This window comes from Puma concolor, chromosome E3 (genome assembly GCF_028749965.1).
Source record: "Puma concolor isolate L17-30 chromosome E3, mPumCon1.1.hap2, whole genome shotgun sequence".
NCBI classification, from domain to species: Eukaryota; Metazoa; Chordata; class Mammalia; order Carnivora; family Felidae; genus Puma; species Puma concolor.
The window spans coordinates 2,520,352-2,535,322 of record NC_141682.1 but is presented as its reverse complement, the minus strand read 5'-3'; the positions used below and the strand labels follow the sequence as shown (position 1 = coordinate 2,535,322).

The 14,971-nt window shown below is 67.3% G+C and overlaps 1 protein-coding gene across 1 annotated transcript; it reads right to left on the bottom strand.

The window, feature by feature from the left end:
- Nucleotides 1-47: 47 nt before the first annotated feature.
- AMZ1 (archaelysin family metallopeptidase 1) lies at nucleotides 48-13,626 on the bottom strand. The gene is made up of 8 exons (XM_086691902.1): nucleotides 13,509-13,626; nucleotides 9,113-9,243; nucleotides 6,585-7,096; nucleotides 5,234-5,401; nucleotides 3,253-3,381; nucleotides 2,829-2,998; nucleotides 2,236-2,412; nucleotides 48-704 (listed from the first exon to the last, which is right to left on the bottom strand). Exons 3-8 carry the CDS (start codon nucleotides 6,886-6,888, stop codon nucleotides 171-173), a joined length of 1,482 nt encoding a protein of 493 aa, XP_086548028.1. The 5' UTR covers nucleotides 6,889-7,096; nucleotides 9,113-9,243; nucleotides 13,509-13,626; the 3' UTR covers nucleotides 48-170.
- Nucleotides 13,627-14,971: the final 1,345 nt, after the last annotated feature.

Here is a 14,971-nt window from a genome sequence, read left to right as displayed (position 1 = left end):
GGGGTGAGGGGTGGGGGGGCGGAGATGGGCACGCGGGTCGGGCCCCCGGCCCAGGAAGCCACCATCCAGGCCGGGCCCGAGGACCCTCCGCAGGGGCCGGGGTGAGGGGGCAGGACGCAGGGCCCCACGTGATGTTCCCCTCCGGGCGACGGCGCCCGGCGGGCCCCCGTCTAATCCCCCTCCTCCCGCCAGCGGCCGGGGGACGAGCCCGCCTTGGACAGCTTGCGCGTGCTCAGCTTCCTCCTCAGGGAGGAGAACCTGTCGCCCAGGACCCGGCGCAGCCCCGAGCCGTCTCGGCCGCAGGGCGGGTCCTGCCTGGGGGCCGGGAGCCGCCCCGTGAACATCTCCCACCCCGCCAGGGCCTCCACGGCGCCGTCCACCTGCGCCACCTCCTCCTCCGTCACCTCCCGCTCCAGGGCCCGGATGCAGCGCTCCAGCCACCGGCCGTGCTCCCTGATGGCGTCCACGGCGGGGCCGCACCCGGGCGGACTGTCCGGGGCGGCCGGGGAGCCCAGCCCCTCCTCGGGCTCCGGCTCGGGGCCCGCGGAGAAGGTGTGGCTCCACGTGTCGGGGGTCAGGGGCTCCGACCCGCTGTCGCAGCTCAGGCCCGAGTCGGCGCTGCAGGGCGGAGTCTCGTCCGAGGCGGACGGCGCCCCTGCATCCGCGTCGGGCCGCGACCCGGCTCGAGTCCAGGCGTAAAGTCTCTGTGAGGGAGAGACACGGGCTGGGTGTCCTGGGCCCCGTCCCTCACCTCGTCCGCGCGCTGCCGGCCCCGGTGCCCGCCAGGCGCCGTGTGGGGCCAGCGCCGGAGCAGTTAAATTCTACCGAGTGTGCACTTGACCTCAGGCTGCCTTCACAACAATAAATACCCAAAACTCCTCACTTTGTCCGTTTCTACTTCGTTGTACCCTGGCTTCCGCGCTGGCAGATGCGCCTCCCCCCCCCCCCATTCGTGTGCTAGGACGGGCGACACCACCACTACGGCCCATGCCTCTGTCCCCAGCAGGCGTGCACCGGCACAGAGCGCTCCCGGCCGGCCCCTCTCCCACCCCCAGGTCACCTCCCAGAGAGTCCCCGAGAGCTGTCCCCGCGGCCCCGTCCTCCTCCACCAACTCGCAGGGGAGGCGCCACCCAGGGCACAGCAGCTCCGGGGCGGAAGCCGCGGAAGGTCGTGCCCAATGACCAAGCCCCGGAAGGACACGTGTGCCGAGCGCCGAGCTACCGCCAGAGCCGAGTCTCCCTTCGCCTGGCCGTCGCCGCCCCGGCGGCACGCTCGCCGCGCCCCACCGCCGTGAGGACCCTCAGCGGGGCTGCCTGTGGGCTCCCCGCTCCAGGCGGGCAGGCCACTTCCTGGGGGCAGCTTGGGGGTTCTCCAAAGCGGGGTCCCCGAGCCGCAGCACCCCTGGGAGCCTGTGACACACGCAGGCCCTCCCCGTCCAGGGGCTGCCTGGCCAAGAAGCACACCCCCCCCCAACCTCCCCGGAGCGTTTGCACCCCCCTCCCCCGCCAGCCACCCCGTCGTGGCCCGGGCTGCCTGCCTGCGGGGTTTTTCCCAGAACCGCAAACAGCTTCTGGCTTAAAACTTTTGGTTTTAAAATTAAGCCAAAGCTCTTCGGTGGAGAGGCCTTGATAAACACCGCGGGCCTCTGGAGGCTGAACTCAGAATCAAGTTGGAGGCCGCCGAGCAGGCTTCCCGCCGCGGAGGCTCCGCCCACAGGTTCCGCGCCGCGCCCCCGGCCGACAGCAGAGGGCAGCAGCGCCCGCGGCTCGCCCCAAACCGGGCAGGGCAGGAGAGGACCGCGTCCAGAGTGCGGCCGCCCCCTGCCAGGCCTGCTCGGGTCTCCTCCCGCGCGGACCCCAACCACCGGAGCCAGCGGCCCCGGCCGACGCAAGGGTGGCGTGGTGGGCGCGCCCAGCACCCACCCACCGTTCAGAGCGGGTATTTGCCATCTTTGCCTGAGAAGAGCCGTCCACCCTTTGTCCCCCCTGCGCCCCGACGGCCACGGCCACCGTTGCTGGGTGCGCGCCGCGGGCCAGGCTCGGGCGCCACACGCTGCCCAGCAGAGCAGGAAAGTGCCGACCGGCAGGCACGCGGGTCTGTCTGCTCCCCTGGGGTTCTCACACCCGGCCGGGACCCAACTATCCTCTGCTCTCGGACTCCCGCGCCGGGCCCCAGACCAGGCGCTGGCCTGCTGCGGTCCCTGCCCGGGGGGCCCCCCCCTCAGAGCCGCTCACCTTGTACCTGTCGATGAGCTTGAAGCCCAGGATGTGCTGCAGCTTCCGCAGACATATGGGACAGAGGTCCAGGGGCCGCCGCAGGGCCTCCTCCAGGCTGAGCGCCCCCTGCATGATGCAGCCCAGCCAGCGGCAGCTCCCCAGACCCAGCAGGTGACAGAGCTCGTGGCAGGTGACCTGCGGGGGAAGGCCCGCCACTGACCTTACAGCCGATCCCCGGGACGCCCCAGAGGGGCCTAGGCCACCGGGAAGCGGTCCATCAGCCCTCCGCGTCCCGGTCCTGACAGCACGGGGCACAGACGGATGGCCCTGGGGCATTAGACAGACACGGGTTCGAATCTCTGCCGCTGCCCAGCCGAGTGACCTTAGGCAAAGGTCTTGGCAGCTCGGCCTTCGTTCCTACGCTCTCTACAGGGAAGCAGGGTGGTCCCGGTGAGGGCGGGACAGGGGACTCAGCGGCTGCCTGCTCACACCCCCGTGTCTGATCGCACATCCTTGGCACATTCCCCGAACTGGCCAGAGCCCCCAGTGCTTCTGCCCACTTCCTCCCTCCACCTGTGCGGTGACCCCCACACCCTGGCCTCCACGCCCACCTTGCAGCACTGGGCCAGCCCCAGGGCGCTGAAGCACAGTGTCTGGCCTGGGTCCTGCACTGGTGTCTCAGGGCCGTCGGCTGCCGCCTGGACCGGGGCTGCCTCCGAGGCGCCAGGCCCCGGCTGCAGGAGCTCCCCCGAGAAACGGGCAAAGCTGCAAACGCCCACTTCTGGGGAGAGGTGGAGACACACAGGCTCACGGGTCACCTCACCCGGGGGGCGCAGGAGCAGAGCCCCCCCCACCCCACCCCTCAGGACGCACGGCTCCTGCAGGCCGGCCCCCCGGCCGCAGCCCAGGGCTGAGCAGGAAGGGCACGGCCGCACGTTTGAGGGCAGCGGTTTCCGTCCGCGTGCTCGCATCGTCTTCCCCGGGACGGGCCCCGCAAGCTCGGCCGAGGCGGGGGCTGCCGGGGCGGAGGCTCACCGTGCCCTGGCAGGAACTTGCCGAACGTGAAGCTCCAGGCCTCGCAGGGGTACAGGTCAGACAGCGTGAGGCCCAGCACGCACAGCGCGTCGCCCGGCTTGCTGCTCTTCAGGAAAGACAGGATCCCGTCTGTGGGGACAGAGGAGCCACAGGGCTCAGTGCAATCATTAGGGTCCCCAGAAAGAAGAGGCAGAGGGTCAGAGAGGTGTGAAGGTGCTGTGGTGGGTCGACAGAGACACAGGGCTCGGGGAGCACGCCTGCAGCAGGACAGTGTCCTGAGGGCAGGGGACAAAGGCAGGGCCAGGAAGGTCCATGGCCAGGAGAGCGTCTCAGAGTGACAAACTTGCAGCCTGGGACACAGAAAGGGACATGCTACCATTAGAATGACACCTGTCCCAGCCAAGAGCTCCCTGTCAACCCTGAAAACTCAGTGCCAGCAGCTCCTGTCACACGCGCTGGGGATTGAGACCAGCCCTCCCGCCGAAGATAAACCAGATAAGCTGAGTGAAATACAAAACACAGCTTCTTAAAGCATCCGAGGTGGGAGCGGAGTTGGCCACAGGGGACCAAGCGCGTCTTGGGAGGCGAAACAAGCTAAGTCTGATGACAATGGCAACTGGGTCACGGGGGTGCCCGTCCAGGCTCACAGGACCATTACACGCAAAACGGAGAATGTCAGTGCATGTGAATTTTGCCTCAGTAAACAAGATTTAAAAAAAAAAAAATCCGAAACCTGATGAGAACTTAGATCCAAGGACCGAACTGAAGCAGACTAGCTAAGACTGGGCCCCTTCAGAGATGAGGGAGGGTTGCAGACCCCGCTCCCAGGACCACGGACGGCCCAGAAAAGCTGTGTACTCACAGGGGCCTGGCAGAGGAAAAGCAGAGCCCCGCCCCCGGCACGAACCCAGCACGAATCACATCACCCCAGGCCACTAGATCTCCAAAAAGGTAAACTAAGTTTCCAAGTAGTATGTCCAGCTAACGAGAAAAAATACCAAGACAGAATGAACGGAAAGACCACGAGGAGGCCACCAGCACGCGCCAGACGGCGGAACCGAAAAGCACCTGTGTTTGTGGCTATCCATACTGAACTTAAATCTTAGCGGGAAACTGGTATTTTTAAGAAGTGATACTGCTGGGGGCACCTGGGTGGCTCCCTCGGTTGAGCGTCTGACGTCGGCTCAGGTCATGATCTCACGGTTCGTGAGTTCGAGCCCCGCGTGGGGCTCGGCGTGGGCAGCCTGTCAGTGTAGAGCCCACTTCAGATCCTCTGTCCCCCTCTCTCTGCCCCTCCCCCACTGGTGCGCACCTGTTCTCTCAAAAAATAAAAATAAGAAATGTTAAAAAAATATATATTGCCGATTTGAGAAAGAACCCACCAGAAACACAGAAATGGAAAGGGGAGAACTAAAATTAGGAACTCGATGTACGGGCTTCACAGCCCAAGGAGAGAAAAGGCACAGAGGCGGAGCAGGGGGGCCCTGCGTGGAGCCGGAGGAGGGGCCGGAGGGGTTTCCCGCCACGGCTGAAGACACCGGGCCCTCCAGCCCCAGCGCCATCCAAAGTGCCCTGCCTGCTCCTGGGGCCTCCCTAGACCAGAGTCCGGGTGCCCCGCACATCTGAGCGCCTAAGGCCCATCTGTGCCCTGCGACCCGGCCGCTCTCCAGCTGCCAGTGACCTGGGGGCTGGTGGGGGCTGGACACGTGCAGGACAAAAGTCTACAGGGGTGCCTTACAAGGCGGCAGGCGCCCGAGAAGGGCTCGCCTCCCCCACCCGTCATGCCCTGGGGTCTCCAGCGCACGCTGGGAGGGTCATCTGGCCTCCAGACGGGGAAGGAGGCTGGTTTTAGCCTTGCTCTTCAAAAGCCTGGGGAATAGAGGTTCCCCCCCCCCAAAGAAACGGGGCGAGGATTCCTTCCTCCCGCCTTCTGCCTCGTGGAAAGGGCCCGCGCCCTCCCCTGCCCGCGCCCATCACCCACCCGTGTGGAGCTGGAGCCTGTCGGAGTCCTGGCTGGGACGCGAGGAGCAGTGTATGGACGCGGCCGCCACCGAGGGCAGGCACCGGACCTGCAAGCCCAGGAAGAAGGCCTCCGTGCAGTCGCGCAGGTACTCCAGCAGAGCGCCACCCGCCGGGCCCTCGCTCAGATCTGGGGGCGGGACGGCCCGTCAGCCGCCCCGCCCCCACCCGCCTGCGCCCCGCCCCCCACCAGCCGCGGCCACCGGGCGCAGGAGGCCACCGTGGACCTGCCTTCACGGAAAGGAGAAAGCCGCAAGAAAGGGCAACGCCCCGATGAGAGAGGTCTGGAAGGTGGGGAGCCCCTCAGGGAGGGGCAGGGGGGCCCCGGCCGGCATCCAGAGTCCCCGAGGCTGAGGCTGGCCGGATGGCAGGAGCAGAGCGGGACACGGGAGGCGTGCGGGCAGGACGCCCCCGGGGCAGCCACACCAGACTGCTGCAGGAGGACAGACGCGCACCGAGCGAGGGCCGGCTGCAGGGGCCCGGGGCGGGCGTCTGGCTGGAAACGCAGAGCCCCAGGCCACCTCAGGCCCCAAAACGCACATTAACAAGCGCCCACGCGTCTGCTCCTGAGGGTTTCGCAGGCCCCGGTGAGCTGCTGGCGGGGGACAGAACGAAGCGGATGGTTTGGGCGCTGTTTGCTGGACACAGCTCGAGCCAGGGACGGCGGACGGGCCACAAGGGGTTGGAGAACGAGGGTGGCCGCAGCCTCTGGCCCCCTCAGCTCTGCTCGGGCCTGGTGGTCGGTCCTCTGCAAAGCCAGGCACCACCCTCTCTGCCCTCACCGCGTGGACAGCTGGCCAAGGCCCCTCGTCCGCCCCAGCCCTTGCCCAGCAGGCCTCGCGGAGAACCCTTACCCTCGCCAGGCCCAGCCGGCCTCCCCAGCACGGCCTCGGGGTCAACTAAGCCTGCGTTCAAACCCCACCTGTGCCCATTGCCAGCGTGGCGTCCGGGGCAGGTCAGGTGACCTCCCGGGGCCGGTTTCCCGGCCTCGGACACAGGGCAGGCAGGCTGGAAGGAACACAGTCTCTGGAGGGCCCCGGCACAGCGCCTGGGGCGGCACACCCTGTGCGAAACAGGGGAGGGGCGACGCGGCCGCCGCAAAGGCCCCACGGCCCCTGGCTTCCGGAGCTGTGTCTGACCTGGGCGGGCGGAGAGCCCGGTCCCAGCGGGGGCCTCCCTGCCCGGCCCGGAGCCCAGACACCCTGCCTTGTGCGAGACTCAGACTCCGGCTCCCCGGCGGGGTGCGGCTGGCTCCACGATGCCCACCCGCTGCGGGCCCGGCGCCCCAGGGTACACGGCCCCCCACCTCGTACCGATGGGCTGCAGGTAGATGTGCTTCCGGGCAGGGCTCTGCCTCCGGGGCGGCAGGGAGGCGTGGAAGGTCTGGAAGTCCTCGGGGGCCTCGGGACGGCTGAGGAGCCAGTCGAAGGCCGTGTGGATGAGCAGCGTGCAGAAGAGGGTCCTCTGGGGGTTGTAGGCCTCGGCCAGGAACAGCCTCTCCGCAGGGGTGAAGGCAGACGCGTAGAGACGCCGCAGGGTGGGGTCGCTGGACACCAGCGCCTCCTTCAGGGCCCGCGGGCCGAAGCTGAACTCCTGGGCCGGCCTGCACTGCAGCATGGCGGGCCCGGCCGCTCCGGGGAGCCCCTGCTGTTGCCCATGAACCCCACAGGGGACAGCCACGATCTCTTCCGGAGCCTTCCTGCGGGCCGATCAGAACCACCGAAGGCTCCCCACGGCCCGACGCTGAGCCAAGGGCCCCTCCCGGTGTCGGGCCTCCTCGGTGACTGCAGGGGGTGGCTCGGACGCTTCCAGGCCTGGCAGCACCCTGGGGAGGGGGACACGCACACTGAGAACAGGGGCCGGGTCTCTGAGGCAGGAGGAGCAGAAGAAGGACATTTTCTCTGGCCGCTGCACAGGCACCAGCGCCCAGCTCAGGGAAGGGTCCTACTCCCCACCCCCAGTGGGGAGCTTGTTTCCATGGAGCCCCAGTGCCCACTCCCACGGACTCGCCCTCAGATGGGAGGGGGCACCCGGGAAGGACAGCTATGCCACTGTTGTGGGAGCCCCTGCAAAGCCCGAGGGGGCACCCCCAAGAAGGCGACCAGCTGTTCCTGTCCTTTTGTGATGGCCAAGTGCAGCCCATCGCCAGGGGCCCCACAGTGCCTCCTTGTCCCACCTATAAGCCCTCCTCGCGAGGCCCCGCCTGCCCGAGGACGAGCACCAGACCCCTGAGTCGCCAGGCCAGCTGGAAGCAGGCGAGAGCACGTGGGAGACAGGCAGCCCCCAGATCCAGAAGGTTCCCAGCACACGTGCCAACCACAGAAGGCCATAAATAGGGAGATGTGACCGTGCAACAAAGAGCGCTTTGAGGGCTGGGACAGACCGGCGGGAGAGGACACGCCTGGGGGGGCGGTGACAGACGGGCCCGGAGAACGGGACAAAGTCAGTTCACAAAGTGGAGTTTTCCTTCTGCATTACAGGGAGGACTAAGAGGTCCGTGCCCCTCAGAGACGACGCCCCCTCCGCCACCATACGCTCCCCGAAAAGCTAGGCCGCCACCGGCAGATGAGTAGAGCAGGGGGGTCACGAGGAAAGAAGCCAGAAGCCGGAGAAAAGGCACACAAGTGACAGAGAACAAGGCGAACCAGAAGAACGGCGGATGATAGAGTCTTCATTTAGAGCCAAGCCTGCTCTTCGGGGTGGGGGTGGGGTGGGGTGGGGCGAGGAGAGACGGGCCCCGCCGCGGGGTGGGGGTCCTAGCTGCAAACACGGCACCGCGGGCAGAGCGAGGACCCGAGCCACACTCCCTGCAGCTGACCCCGAGTTGAAACGTGAAAGTTCCGAGCGCTCACACGGACACATACGTGTGTGTGTGCATCCATGTAAATATACATGTGCCCGTACATATACGTGCATCCAAATTCCGTCATCCGTACGTTTTCCTCTGGAAAATTACATCGAGTTTTTCCAGAGGAAATTACGTACACACAGGCGGATGTAGACACAGATATATTCCCCAGAGTTACGAGGGAGGGTGGGGGCTGGGCCCGAATGCCCGCAGAGAGCTCTAGGTTTTCCTTTCTGCAGATCTTTCTCACAAATCTCAGCTGCCGGTGCGGTGCAATCCTACATCCTCCAGACTTAGTATATTACCAGCATCTTCCCAAATCCTTACACGTTCTATCGTAAAAATGCCGTTTTTGACGGCTTCCCAAAAACACCATGATGAACATCTTCCTGCCAAAGTCTGAGTTTCTCTTTCCCCAGGACAGATGCCCAGAAGAAAAGACACCACGTGGGGGTGGTTAAGGGGGTCCCGATCTGCATCCCCCACCTGCTTTCCAGAAAGGTCATGACAACTTACAACCCCAACAGCCGCTGACGTTCTAAGTAGTCAGCAGCAAATAAAAACCACCAAAGGTGGGGGCCCCTGGGTCGCTCGTTCGGTTGAGCGTCTGACTCTCGATTTGGGCTCAGGTCGTGGTCCCGGGGTCGCGGGATCGAGCCTCACGTCGGGCTCTGGGCCCGGTCCCCATCACGCGGAGCCCCGCTTCTCAGGAGCCCCTGTCCAGGCCCCAGTCCGCACCACCAGACTCCAGGGCAACACCAGGAGTTTAGCACCGGGATGAAGAATGGGGCCTGGGCTGTAGGGGGAAAAAACATCCGATGCAAACCCATGGATCAACTCTCGGCGGGGGGACGGGGCCACGGCGGGAGGGGGGCAGGTTCTCCAAGAGGCCAGAAAACGTGTGGAGGACCTAGCGAGGACAGACCCTGTGCACCACAGGGACCCAGGAGAGAACATCTGCACTTCCGAATGGGGCCCGGGAGGGGCACATACACCGGCAAGTCCCTTCTGTCCTTGGCTCCCTCGTTCCCTCGGCAGTCCCCGAGCGCCTGCTCATCCATGGTGCTTGGCCGACCCCCCTGGACTAAACAGGCACAGGTCTCTGACCTTAGGGAGCTTCGATTCTAGAAATGTGTAACAGACGATAAGAGGCAATAAAAATAAAAGTACATACTGTCTACACGGTGTGAGAAGGGGGTCAAGGGCCTGGAAGAAAAGGCTAATCCTAACCCTAACCCTGACATGGTGAGGTCCGAGCAGCCTGGAAGGTCTGGGGCGAGTGTCCCGAGCAGAGAAGCAGGTGCAAAGGACCCGTGGGTGGCTTCAGGGGCAGTGAGGAGACAGCGTGGCGGGAGTGGGGGCGGGAAGACCGGCCACATCACGCAGCACAGGGAAGGCTGTGTCTACAACTCTGGCCTCATCCCGAGGCGGGGCCGGGGGGCCCGTGTGCGTACCACCCGTCTCGTCCCTGAGGGGCCGGGCGTCCAGCCTTCAGAGCGGGCCGTGAGCTCCTGGCGGTCCAGGCCCCCGGGGGCAGAGAGCCATTCTGGGAACCTTGATGAGGGAGCGCCCTCAACGCCAGCCCGGCCTCCGCGATGAGCTTGGCCCTCTGCCCTTCGACCCCGTCGTGCCGCAGTGTCCTCCCCGGCACAGCGGGCCTGGCGGCAGCTGCCCGCCTCACCCAGAGCGCGGCTGCACGGAGCGGGAGGAGGAGAACCGCCGGGTCCCGCCCCAACTGCCACCCTGAGCACCTGACCCCGTGGGCACCTCGCGCCTATTTCTGGACGGGGCTCCCGTGGCTCTGCGTCTGCGCCCTCGACTCTCCCAGACCCGCGCGCGGCGCCCCCGCCGCCCCCAGCTAGAGCAAGAGGCTTTCCCGCCGGCAGCCACCCCCAGACGGTCCCCTGAGCGGCCCAGCCGCCTCGGGCCGGCTGGGCTGACAGCTGCCTATAAACGGGTTCGGGACACGCGGGAGGGTCTGTGTCACGGCCTTCACGGGTAGCCCCCACCGGCCCCGGTCAACACCCGCCCCCCACGCCCGCTCCCCTGCCCCCCAGCGCCTCAGTCCCGCAAACCCAAGATCGCTTTTGACCCAACACCTCGTCTGAACCCACGGCTACCAGCCTTCACCCATCCCGGAAGCCAAGGACACGGGCTCAGAGGGGGGAAGCCACCTGCCCAGGGACACACAGCTACACGGACTCAGAGGAGGCGCTCCTGACCTCGGGTACACCGCCCCTCGCTCTGGGCCTCATCCACAGGGCCTCCTCCGCCCTCGAAGGGGCCTCCGGCAGCGTCGCTCCCGTGTCACCGTGTCACCCGTCGACTCCTCAGGGCCTCGAGCCGACACTCCCCCAGCCCGCCTCCCTGTGCCAGAAATTCAAGGGCCCTGCCGCTCCTTCCCACGCGGGACTCGGACCCAAACCGGGAACCTCGGGCTCCCCTCGCCGTCCCAAGAGAACCCAGTCACGCGGCACACGAGGGCCCCGGGGGCCAGAGGACCGGACACACGGCCGCTGTTTCCCAAGGAGGCTGGGGGGACCTGGGGCGCAGCCCATGTCTCACCCCTGCGGCCCCTGCACCGGAAGGGCGGCAGGGACCCCGGGAGCTTTCGCTCACGTCGGCACAGCTCTCAAGGCGCCCCAGGCCTGAAGTTAAAACTCAGATGCGCACGACACGAGGACAGAGTCCTGCCCCCCATACGACCCCCGACACCCACACCACTATGCCCCCACCCTCAACACACCCTCCCATACAACCCCCCCACACCCACCCCCCACACCCCCCCATAAAACCCCCCATACCACCCCCCCCACCCCTACATCCCCCCCCACACGCCACACAATCCCATACAACCCCCCCGTACCCACCCCCCACACCCCCCCACAAAACCCCCCCATACCACCCCCCCACCCCTACATCCCCCCCCACACGCCACACAATCCCATACAACCCCCCCGCACCCACCCCCCACACCCCCCCACAAAACCCCCCCATACCACCCCCACACCCCTACATCCCCCCCACACGCCACACAATCCCATACAACCCCCCCACACCCACCCCCCACACCCCCCCATAAAAGCCCCCCATACCACCCCCCCCACCCCTACATCCCCCCCACATGCCACACAATCCCATACAACCCCCCCGTACCCACCCCCCACACCCCCCCACAAAACCCCCCCATACCACCCCCCACACCCCTACATCCCCCCCCACACGCCACACAATCCCATACAACCCCCCCGCACCCACCCCCCCACCCGTACACCCCCACACACACACACCACACCCCCAGTACAAACCCCCCACACCTACACCCCTACACCCCCCACACCCTCCCATACAACCCCCCCACACCCGACACACACACACCCCAGTACAAATCCTCACACCCCATACCCCCAACCCCCTCCCACACACACCCACAGCCCACCCCACCCTACCCCCACACGCCCCTACACACACCCACACTGTCATGTGGTCTCTGGAAAAGCCACCTAAGTGAGGAAACAGCAAATCACAGGTCAACGCTGTTGTTGTAAGAACAATCTTAACCTCATGGGTTCCCCATAGGGCCCCAGGATACACTTTGAGAACCAGTCTTCTCTGATTCCTCCTGCCTGAGACACGTCACACCCACCGTGGTGCTCAGAGCACCCACGGGGGATACGGGTCCAGTGGCAGTCAGCGGAGCCCCACGTGCCTTGCCCTGAGCAGAGCCCCTGGCCCAGCAGCCACCTGGGGCCCAAAGAGCCTGGGAGACAGGGCCACACCGGCCCGGCCCGGCCCGGCTCCAGCCGGGGCGCGAGGGTGTTTAAGTCTCTGCGGGGCCCGGACGCCGACACATGTCTGCCCAGACAGCATTCCCTCTCGAGACCCCCGTGTGGCCGCATCCACCTTCCTGGATCCCTGGGGGAAGCCCCTCCCTCCCCCACAGGGTCCCATCCGAGCCACACTGGCCTGTGAGGTGTCCGATGAGGCCACACGGCTCACGGCGGCCAGCTCCGGGTTCAAAGCCAGCCCTCGCGATGGAGCCCGAACTCTTAGGCACCGACAGTTCCCGAAGCAGAGGGGGGTGGGACCGTAGACACAGGGTGAGACCCGCCCCTCCCAAAGGCTGTTAGCACTGAGGCCTTGCCTGACCTTTCAGGCCGCTTCCCCCACCACCGGAGCGCCCAATGACCCCCTCGCCCGGGGTCTGTGTCGCCGAGGCTGGGAAAGGGCCTGGTACAAGCCACTTCCTCCCGTGGGTGGGGGGGGGGGGTGGTTAGGTCTGCCAGCGTGAAGGGCAGGCTGGTGGGCCCGGGGAGGGAGGGCAGGCTGCCCAACCCCAGGGCCCCGGCACCTGCACCCGCGTCTGCCTGGACAGACGCCCCATCTCCGGGCAAGAAAGCACGCTCTGATTCTTGTGATTCTGAGGGCGCTTTGCAAAACCTCCGGCAGCTGCACGAGCTGCGGGCCCCAACCTTCAGTGCAGGCAGAGCGGCCCGCAGAGACACGTGTCAGGGGTCGGCTCCCGCTTCTCAGAAGGCTTGGTTTTGGGGGGGGGTGGGGCAGGGCTTAGACGGGGTGGGGGGAGGGCGGGAAGGGGGTGCTGTGTCTGCGCCCGGCTTCCTGTTACATTGGCCCTCGCCGGAGGGCCCTAACTTGGACTCCAGACCCCCTTCCCTTCGCGTGACCCAGGCAGGCGGGGGTCCCCGTTCCCCAACCGGATCCTGGCCGCACGCTTAACTTTGGCGTCTCTAAGTAACCCTCCCCTCCCCCCTTCTCTCCTCTGAACGCGCTGCCTCGTTTCCCGGGTGTGCGCAGCCGGCCAGCCTCCTTCTCCACCAGCCCCGGCCCCGCCCGAGGAGCAGGAGCGCAGTCCTCCCGGAGGAGGGGAGGTTCTCCGGCCCGCGCGCTCCCTTTCCATCCTCGACCCCGCCTTCCTGTTGCATGTTTGCTTGTGACGGTGACGGCCGGCGGCCCAGAGTCCGGGCCACCCTGCCTCGGGGCGCGGAAGGCCGGGAAGGTTCCCCCGGCCCCTTCCCTCCCCAGACCCGCTGCGCGGCAGGGCGTCCCCTCTGCGGGGCTGGCGCGGAGCACCGAGTACGCCCTGCACCAGGCCCTCCGGGAGCGCTGCGCCCACACCCCCGCTCCCGGCCCAGGGGACCTTTGGTTCCCCCCTCCCCACCCCCTCCACCCCCTGCCGAGCGGGAGTGCGCCCGCCACCACGGCGTCCTCCGGGCTTGCGCGACCCGACCGGCGCCGCAGCGCGGCCGGGGCATTCCCACCCGACACTGCACCCTGGGCTCCCGGCCACCCGGCATGGCGGTCCCCTCCCGGTCCCCGCGTCCCGGCCTCCCCACCGCGCCTCCGTGCCCCCTAAGCGCCGCCCCCCTACCTCGCAGCCCCGCGCCCTCGGGAGCCGGCGCACGCGGCCGGCCGAGGGCAGCGTGGGCACTTGTCGTGGGCCACGAAAATCAAGGAGGTCCCAGCATGACGTCAGCACGGGGGCCGGGAGCGAGGTGGGACCGGGGGCCGGGCCGGGAGGAAGCAGCTCCCGCCGCGGGCACCACACACGCACCCGCCCCCCCCCACCCCCCACCTCGCCGCCGTCTTACCCTCCGCGGGGGCCCCCAGGGGGCGGGAGGCTGGCAGCGGCGAAAGACTCCCGGGCACGGCCAGCGACCTGCCGCCGAGTTCTGCCGAGCACGCGCGGGACGCCCCCAGAGATACCCGGGGGCGGCGGGGGAGGAGCGGCACAGGTGAGGGAGGTGAGGCGGCCGGGCCAGGTGGGGCCCAGGTGGGGCGGCCGGCGGCTCTCGGGCAGGCCAGTTGCATCGCCGCGGCCCCGGGAGCTTCCCTTCACGTGGCGAGGGACCTAACGAGTCTTCAGGACTTTTCGGTGGGGGGGGGGGGGGGAGGGGGGGAGGGTGGGGAGAGGTTCCCTGGATGCTCGGCCTTTATTCTCTCTTGCCGGTCTCTTCACGAGCCTGACAGGTGACGCTTCTTTTTGCGCCCATTTTATGGACGGAAAACCGAGGAGTGGGCAGGGGAGGCGACCGGCCCAGGCGGCAGAGCCCGTCTGGCTTCAACCCCGAGCGGCCGGGGCCCCGGCGCCCGGCTCCCGGCTCAGGGCGCTCGGTCGGGAGTGGGAGCGCTGGGATCCCCCGAGTCCCGGGAGAATCAGGGTGGCCGGCACCCCGGGAGACGAAAGGGAGGGCGGCCGGGGCCCCGCTGCTCCCCGGGGAGAACGGCATCCTCGGCGCTGTGGTCCCGCCAGTCCGGCCACCACGGCCCGAGCAGTTGCCACGCGTCCTCCCCGGGGAACTGGTTTGCGGCGCGCAGCTCCCGGGAGGCCACGGCCACGGGCCGTCCCCACCGGGCAGGCGGCCCCCGCGAAGCTGGAGGAGAGGTCCCTCAGCCGTCGCCCGATCGTCCTTGCCCCAGCCTCGCCGGGCCACCCCAGAGCCCCGTCACCCTGCTGGGCTGCAGAGAAGACTTCACGAGACGCGGCAGGCGGGGCTCGCCGGCCTCTGCACTTTTTCGGCACACTTCTCGGGCCACTGCTAACGGTTTCCTCTGCCTTCTCTTCTGTAGCTCAGCATGGGGACCCAAAGTGGCACAGGACCCTGTCCTGAGTGGTCCCCACTCCTTTTTTTTTTTTTTTTAAATTTTCTTAACGTTTATTTTTGAAACAGAGGAGTGCAGCGGGGGGACGGACGGCGGGGGGCGGGGGGAGGGGGACACAGGATCCGAAGTAGGCTCCAGGCCCCGAGCCGTCAGCACAGAGCCCGACGCAGGGCTCGGACTCACAAACCGCGAGATCGTGGCCTGAGCCGAATTCGGACGCTTAACCGACCG